At 45.6% G+C, this 8,805-nt stretch overlaps 1 protein-coding gene across 5 annotated transcripts in view; it reads left to right on the top strand.

Moving 5' to 3' along the window:
• The first annotated feature begins 2,707 nt into the window (after nucleotides 1-2,707).
• Nucleotides 2,708-8,805, top strand: part of XKR4 (XK related 4) — a 475,624-nt gene continuing 469,526 nt past the window's right edge. For all 5 annotated transcript variants that reach the window (XM_074319280.2, XM_074319279.2, XM_074319276.2 and 2 more), the window contains exon 1: nucleotides 2,708-3,680. In XM_074319280.2, coding sequence (XP_074175381.1) covers nucleotides 2,878-3,680 — 803 coding nt within the window. In that variant the 5' untranslated portion in view covers nucleotides 2,708-2,877. The remainder of the gene's footprint in view (nucleotides 3,681-8,805) is intronic.

Genomic DNA, 8,805 nt, shown 5'->3' with positions numbered 1-8,805 from the left:
TTATTTAATCCTCATATTAATCCTGTGTATTCAGCAATTTGCCCAGATAGTGGTGAGGCCAGTAAGTAGCAGAACCTGGATGCTCTTCCTCTGACCTCCTGCTCGTCTACTCCTTCCACTAACTTCCACCATCACTATCCAGAGATGGTTCAGACAGATACTTTAGAATCCAATAAGTTTTGAATAAATGTTAAAAAGGAAATCATTACTAGTTATTTTTTTGTTAGACTCTAACAAGATAAGTTTTATAAATCCTATGTTTCCATGGGAACATTAGTACAGAATGTCATGTTCTTCCTGCTGTGGAATGTTCTCTCTATAAATTCATGCATTCATTCGACTACAATTTATTGAGCAAATAGTTGCGCAGGTGCTGTGCTAGGTGCAGAAGATACAATTGAGTAATAAACATCCCTGCTCTAAAGGAACCTTGGGTCAGCTCAGCCTTCAGAACCTCAGATACTCTGCAGGGCCAGTCCAAGCCTGGTGCAATTTAAAGCACTGCATTTGACCTAGAATACACTCTATCCCTTAGGACCCAGTTACCTAAGAGATCATTCCTCTCCCCAGTGGTTTGGCACAAAGTATGATCAGCTGTAGTGCCTTGGAGATAGAATCTTAGATTTGGACCTTGGGGAAATAGAACTAGGGTGTTTAAAAAAAAAATTTTTTTTTTCCCCCTACTCCAAGAGGGTCCAGTTTTAAAGCTAGATTTAAAAATAGACCCTTTGCCTGGCTGGGTGGTTGACTCTCATCCACCACTTGCCATTCCTTCTACTAGAAATACTGGATTTGTACATGTTGTGAAATGTGTTATGGATTCTGTGGCCCAACAACCTCCTGCCCCAGACTGTCAGGCAAAGGCCAAATAAGACAGTGCTCACTCAGGGCGCCAGTAGGTAAGAATAAAGAACAATGTATCTAGGGGTGAGGCACATTTTACTTTGTCCAGGTTGGTGCTAAAACTATGGATAAGCTGTGTAGCACAAGATGTCTGGGGTGGGTATTTCCACATGCAGAGAACTTTTTGCACTCCTACTTCTCAGTGTTACTGATTAAGAATGGCACTTAACACTAGTTCAAACTGAGCCTGGCGTCTACAACAGGAAAGGGGGAGGGTGTTATGTTTTGCCTCCAGATTTAGAAGATCACAACTGGTGCTTAGTGGCAGTGTAACACGTGTTGCCTTACTTCCCTCTGGTCTTAAAACATGTGAGTCACTTACTCTTACATTGCAACAGTTAAGTGAAGCACACCAAAAACTAAGTTTTCTTATTAATAAAAAACAAAAGAGAGAGCGATGAGGATCTTATATGTATTGAAATTTTAAGAATCTTTTTGCTCTTTTCAAGCAGCAAAATATTTTACATTCTCTTTATATCTAATTTGGTGAATCACTCTGATCACAGATTTAATTTATTCGCGTCCTTTGGGGAGCTGTGGGACCACACATCAAGTCTGCATCTCCTATAGCTTTAAGAGAAGGTAATTCTTGTTTTGGAGTAGGGGAGGTGGCACCAGCTCCCGGCTCCTCCACTCTCCGCCCGCCGGCCAGTACACAGTTTCCCGCGGCTGCGGGTCGAGGCCCGCCTTCCGCCGCGCTCTGAGCAGCCGCCGGAATGCAGCGCTGCTTCTCACTTGCCCGAGGATGAGGCCAAGGGCCGCCGCCTGGCCCGCCTGCCCCTCCGCTCCTCCTGGCTTGGCCGCTTCCGGGCCGCGTGAGGGCCCCGGAGCCCTCCTCATCTCCCCGTGCCTGGGCGCCGGGCCTACCGGAGAAGCCCGGAGCCTTCGGGCAGTTTGCTCCTACCCCCGAGGGCTCCGGCTCGCGGCTCCTGGAGGACCTACCCACCCACCGCAGTCTGCGCGGCCCCCGGCAGTGCGCTCCGCTCTGCGCCTTCGCAGGTCCTGCACGCCCTCTCCCTCCCCAGCGCCCCAAGGCCGGGTACATCCACTGCCGCCGCCAGCAGTCGGTGTCCTGGCGTCCCAGTGAAACCTATTCTCTCAACCCTCGCCGGCCCCAGCTGCACACCCAGCTCTTCTCCAGGTACCCGCAGATCAGAACGCAATACAAAGAGGCCTGTACTTCCCTAGCCCTCCCCGCCGCGGCACCCGCCCGTGCCCACTATTCTTCGACCCCTCTGAAGGCTGGACACCCGGAACCCTCCTCTTCGCGCCCTCCTGCTCCTCCGCCCCCACTGTTGGTCAAATCCATCCAGAGTTCTCCGAAATCCCGTGAGCGGGGGCCCTCGATCGTCTCCCTGCACCCCCTCGGCCGCTCTTCCTGGCCCCCGGGAACCACTAACCCCCTACCCTCACCAGCCGCTCTTCTCGATCCCAGCCCCTCCTCCGGGGCCTTCCTCCTCCCTTGCCCCTCCCGAGCCGGGGTGGGAGCGGCGGCAGCTGGAAGAGAAGGGATGAGGTCATCCTCTCCCTCGGAGTCAGCTGGTGGAGGAGAGGAAGCGGGAGGAGGGAGCGCGCGGGAAGGGAGGAGAGGAATGTGCAGGTCCGAGGAGTGCCGCGGCGGCCGCTGCTGCACCTGCTGCTGGCGGCGGCGGCGGCTCGGGCAGCAGCCGCGAGGCCGAGACAAGGAGCGCGGGCGGCGGGCAGGGGCGCGCGCGGGGCGCCGCAAGCAGCTTGGCTCGGCGCAGACAGCCAGGCGGCGCTCCTGCCGGCCCCAGGCGCGCTGCTAGCCCGGCCCAGCGCCCAGCCCGGCGGGCGGCGGGCGGCAGCGGACGGCGGGCGAGCCGGCGCAGGAGCAGGCGGAGGGGAAACCGCACCGCCAGGGAGGGAAGCCGAGGCGAGGCAAGGAGGTGGCGGGAGGAGGAGACAGCGGGGAAAGGTGTCAGATAAAGGAGGGCTCTCAGGTTTGGAGGCATCATGGCCGCTAAGTCAGACGGGAGGCTGAAAATGAAGAAGAGCAGCGACGTGGCGTTCACCCCGCTGCAGAACTCGGACCACTCGGGCTCAGTGCAAGGATTGGCTCAGGGCTTGCCGTCGGGGTCGGGGGCCGAGGACGAGGAGGCCGCTGGGGGTGGCTGCTGCCCAGACGGCGGCGGCTGTTCGCGCTGCTGCTGCTGCTGCTGCGCCGGGAGCGGCGGCTCGGGCGGCGGCTCGGGGGGCTCCGGCGGCCCGGGCGGCGGCGGGGCGGGCTCCGCGGCGCTGTGCCTGCGCCTGGGCAGGGAGCAGAGGCGCTACTCGCTGTGGGACTGCCTCTGGATCCTGGCCGCCGTGGCCGTGTACTTCGCGGACGTGGGCACGGACATCTGGCTCGCCGTGGACTACTACTTGCGCGGCCAGCGCTGGTGGTTCGGGCTTACGCTCTTCTTCGTGGTGCTCGGCTCGCTTTCTGTGCAAGTGTTCAGTTTCCGCTGGTTTGTGCACGATTTCAGCACCGAGGACAGCGCCACAACCGCCGCCGCCTCCACCTGCCAGCAGCCTGCAGCCGAGTGTAAGACCATGGTTACTAGTGGGTCTGCAGCCGCGGAAGGCGAGCCTCGCCCTTCCACGCCGCAAAGGCAAGCATCCAACGCCAGCAAGAGCAACATCACCTCTACCAACATTGGCAGCAACAGCGGCGGGGCCACCGGGGCCAGCGGCAAACACAGGTCTGCCTCCTGCTCCTTCTGCATCTGGCTCCTGCAGTCACTCATCCACATCTTGCAGCTCGGGCAAATCTGGAGGTACCGTATCAGGGGTTGGGGAAGAGGGAGATTTGCTGCTGCTACTACATCCCCACTGCTTTGCTTCTGCACGAAAATCATTTAGGGTTGCTGTGGTAGTAACCCTAGTCACACTCTTTCAGTTATTTTTTAAAAACTGGGTTTTGCGTTTTTAAAATTTGTGATCACAGCCTAGTGTGGGAGGGAAGTGAGAAACAAGGGAAAGGCAACAAGGTGGTTTTGATCGCCTCATCCCTTCTGTCTTTCCACTCTGCTTCACTAGCTTCTCTCTCTTTATATGTTACGACCCTCCCCCTCCCATATTTAGTGATACTGTTTTGGTAAGTAGGAGAGGATTCCTGTCACATCTAAAAATCCTTTTTTATTATGTTGAATTTGAAGTGTATGCTGCAATTTAGATGGCTTCTTTTGTTCTCTGAGAAAAACAGCTAATTCTAGTTAGATGGCGGTTTTGATTCTCAAAAGTACCCACATTTTAATTATCACTGCTAGAGAAGTACCTTGCTCCAAGTAAAGAGCTTAGTAGGGACAGAGCTTGTAATTTTTGGAAAATATCAATGTCTGTATCTTTATATCTATCTACAAAGAATAAGTGAGTACACTGTATGGGACCCAGACTTACTTTTATGGTGTACTTTGTGTACCTTGCAATATCCCCATATCTGATTTCTCATATAACTAAGAACCCTTGGAAAAGGGGTGGTGCGTCTTGTAAACTTTAATCGTGTTTGGCATCTTCATTGACTGCTTTGCTACTTGCCATCTTATCTACCAAGTCTTTTTACACGTATATCACTTCCACTTCCAAACTGGAATACAAAGCTAAACTTGTTGGGCAGAGGGACCCTCATCTGAGCAGTCAGTACCTGGATTTAGGAATATAATGAAACAGTATGGTCAGGACTGTGTTCCTCAGACTTTTATGTTTTCAATAGCTTTGAAAGTAATATTTTATACCTACACAAATTCTTTGTATCAAAGCATTTAGATACTAACATCCCAGAGCTTTTTTGGTTTAAAATGACTTAGTAGGTATGTAGTAGAAGTAAAACAAGGAAACTTCCTAGCAAGTGCACTGATATGGGACTACATTCTGCTATGCCAGTGTCCTTTTCAGTTTCGTTTGTAGTTATTCTTCTGTGATAGAAGACATTGTAAGTCATTAACTATGCTGAGGTATCCCATGTGGAAACAACTCAGAGAATCGGTAGAACAAAACTGAAAACTTCCTTTTGTTTGTTTATGGTGAATAATAGTGTTTTCATTGAGAAGAGCAAGTGTGGTTATTTTGCAACTTTTCCTGGGACCATTGCTTTGTAAAGCAGGGTAAGCATTTTCATAGACAGTTATCTTTCAGATAGTGAAACTTTTATTTTTAATCAGAAACTTTCTGGAAAAGAGGTATATGGTATGCAGTCAGAAAACTGATGTTGGAAACCTCCATATTTTGGACTCAAAGGACTTTTTGAAATGCCAGTTGAATGTGATAACTATATTTCCCATGGTTGATTTTTGTGAAGACTTACAGCTTGATGCCCTTCAAGTTTGATGGAAAACTCAAATGCTTGTTTTAATTACTGAAATTGGTTAGTGGCTAAGATGCATATGATTAGCAGTTTTAATCTGATAATGTGGTAAATGAAGCTCAATATTGCATTTGTTAACTTTTGCAAACTTTATGCAGGATTTGTAAAGCACTTATTTTTAGTCACCTTTAAAATTTCTAGATTTATGTAAATAAACACTTCTCAATTCTATTAACTGAAGAACTATCCGTGTTTCCTACAGATTGATACTTTATGAAAAATCTGATATCAAATTCTATGAACTGAGGATGTTGTTTTAATTCTAGTTGTATTTATTAGACCTCCTACACCAAACATTTTCCCTATTACAAAATGATGTTTATTATCTCAGGCCAAAAAAATGCAGAAAGTGAGAAATAAGAAAAGAAAAGGAAAGAAGGGAAAAGAAAAGGAAGAAAAAGGGCCTAACCACATCTCAGTGAGACCACAGCCACTGGGTCAATTGGCCATCCAGAAAAGCTATCGAAGGGGAGGAGGGATGGAAGTGTGAGGTTGAAAGCAGAAGGAAAACCACAGGCTGTCTGACAAATGCATTAAGTGACCCAACCCTTGGAGATACAGGGCTACACATGATTCCTTTTGTTAAGCATTTCTAAGGTGTTTTCCTTAAAGGCTTTAAAGTTTGTTCTGCTAATGCATGTTCATCTGGGAAGAAGTATTGTTGGAAATATTTCAGATATTATTTGTCTACATTTTCAGAATAATGCTTGTAATATTCAAATCTGTATTATCTAATCTAACTATTACTGGATTCTGGTTAAGATATTTGGGCGATGGTGTGGTAACTTGTTGGAAGCATGATCTGAGACTCAGCCTAATTTTATTTTTATAAAGTATGTTAAAAAACAAAACAAAACAATGTTAGCCTAATGTAGGAAATTAAAATTGGATCAGAAAGTTCATGAAATTTAATACTCAGATGCATCCTAAACTATTTCAACTTCTCTAAGTGTAGATTATTTGAATGGAACTTTGGGGAGTAGATGCATCTGGTGAAATGCAATTAATCCCAGATTATTGTACTAGAACACTATTATTCCTTAAATTAGGAGCATCCCTCTGCCTCTCTATCTTTTCTTTTCAGTGCATTTGTACACAAATGTTGCAGAAACACAAGGGTACTGAATGGTTCAAAGCTCAAAGGTCATTATTCATGTTTTAACATGCTACTTTCTAAGATCAATAAAATAGATTTTAGCTAGGTTGGTAACAGTTCATTGTATTTCCATAAAATTCCAGTTGTTTTAGGTAAGGGCCAGATTCTAAAAGCTTTCTATAGATAAAATTCCCATTTTAAACATTTTGGAAAAAATATGCATGTATTTATACATTTATTACAAATGCAACTGCTGAAAGCAATGATACATATTCATTTCAATTAAAATTTACTAATGGGAAATTAATGTCAGCTTTTAAATTCATAGGAGTTGATCCTAAGAAAGAGACATTTGAAATAGTGAAGTGAACTTTTGCTACCATGTGCAAAGAGCAATTATGACTTTAAAGGAACTGTGCCTGTGAATCAATGAAAAAGTATTTTTTTCTTGTTCATTTCATGATTCCAGAAGTCACTAAGAGTGCAGTTCAGCAAGTGGGAATCACACAAATCTTAAATCAGAAAAATCTTTAGTCTTAATACACATTATCAATTTTATCTAGATGTCTTCTTCCTTCAGAATTTGTGACTTACTCTTAAAATTCGACCTACATTTCTCTTGTATATGTATGTACATATTTAGTTGTCTTCTATCAAATAGGCAGATTGCAAACAATAAATCAATGCATGGAAAGTGGGTAGTATTTACTAATTTGGGTTTTGTTTCTGAATATCTGCTATGAGAGTCATGGAAGTGGGGAGGGAAGACCCGGAGAAAAAAACAGCTTTTTCAGCTCTTCTCATGCTTGTTATTCCACAAGGTATTAATGTGTGTTCCATGTTCAAATACATTGGGAAAATGACCAGTTAAACAGAGTTAAACAGATCTCTCTACAGCAGGACTTCTCAGAGCCTGAGCCATTAATAAGCTAATACGCAATTGTCAGTAACTTTTTAAAGAACACTCCTATTAAATACTCTTGTGATGAGGTGGCACACACAGCACTTTGATTAATATTGTTCTATACCGTTCTTAAAAATGCCAAAAATGAATAATAATAACAATTTTACATGGCAATTAAAAGATCTACAGATATTTTTATATTCCTTATCTCATCTAAGTTTTAAAATAAACGAACAGAAAATCATCAGTATCTCTGATGTAGGATATTTTCTTTGTGCTGGGATCGTGTCTCGTGAAAATGAAGAATGGAAGCACCAACCAAGGAGAGATGAGGAGTTGTAAAAGAGGATAGTTTATTAAAAGTGAAGAAGTAAAGAGTGGCAGCTCTCTGAACTGAGAGGGGATTCTGAATGGGTTGCCCAGTGACTGAGGCAAAAGTTCTTACTTTTACACCTTCCCTTGCCTGCTTGGGGAAGGGGGTGGGGCCTTCTAATGGAATTCGTATATATCAAGTTTGTCTTGTTTGCTCACCCTAAAGGGATTAACGAGCCCATTCTTATCTATCAGATCTGCTCCTTTGTCCAGCCAAAAGGGATTTATGAGATAATTTATTAATCTCAAGGCGTATTCTCATATCTTTGTCCTGGAGTGAAGGAGATATTCCAGAACCTAGAGTTTCAGGATATCCTTTTATTTATTCCACCAGTGACCTTTCTGTTTACCTCACAACATGCTGACTAACCTGTCTCAATCCCCTCTCTGAAGACTTAACCCTAACTGCCATTAGGGAATAGGGGCGATGACCACTGTGGCTACTTCAGGCTGAAGAGGGGCGTAGAAAGAGACCGGCAGCTAGGGCTTGTCCAGAGGTCTATCTAAGGGTCCCCGGTAGATGAACAAATCCAGGTGAGGATGTTGTTGTCCGGTAGGCCATCACAGTCAACCAGTAGGTAGTCTGTAAGCTGAGACGTATTGTAGGCAACAGCATGAGGTAATACTTATAATAATGGATAAAAGAAAAATGAGAAAAGTTTCCTTAAGTCCCGCTAAACTGGGAAGCCAGGAAGTAAGGAAGGAAAAATCTAGGCCAAAGAAACTTGTTTGTAGTTTAATGTTGGAAACTATTATGAATTTGTTGAACTTTATCTTTAATAAACTGTGAATTATCAGAGAGATTGAAACAGCATAACGCTTTAAACTTTTACATCCTTGATTATGTTTCAGAAGTAGATAATCTATGGTAGCTCTGTTTTTGAGAACTGTTTCTCTGACCTGTTCTAACTCTTGTCTCATGGCATGGATAGCCTGTGAGGTAGTGTTGAGGGCCTCTGTTATTAGGTAAGCTATTGTTACTGATACCAGGACCGGAAAGAACCCAAGCGGCACTCAGAGAGTTAGGAAGGTCAGCTTTATTACACCGGCGGGCTCAGCGGGATCTTTCCCAAAATACTGAGCCCCTAGCAAGGTTTTGAGCAGGTTTTTATGGGTTGGGGACTTCCTTGAGTTGGGGAAGGGGTAGGTGTCCTCTGGTGATTGGCT

This window comes from Rhinolophus sinicus, chromosome 7, assembly GCF_057876585.1.
Source record: "Rhinolophus sinicus isolate RSI-liver-muscle chromosome 7, RSI-T2T, whole genome shotgun sequence".
NCBI lineage: Eukaryota > Metazoa > Chordata > Mammalia > Chiroptera > Rhinolophidae > Rhinolophus > Rhinolophus sinicus.
Note: the sequence above shows the minus strand (reverse complement) of the source record. Positions and strands in the feature narration are given on the sequence as shown.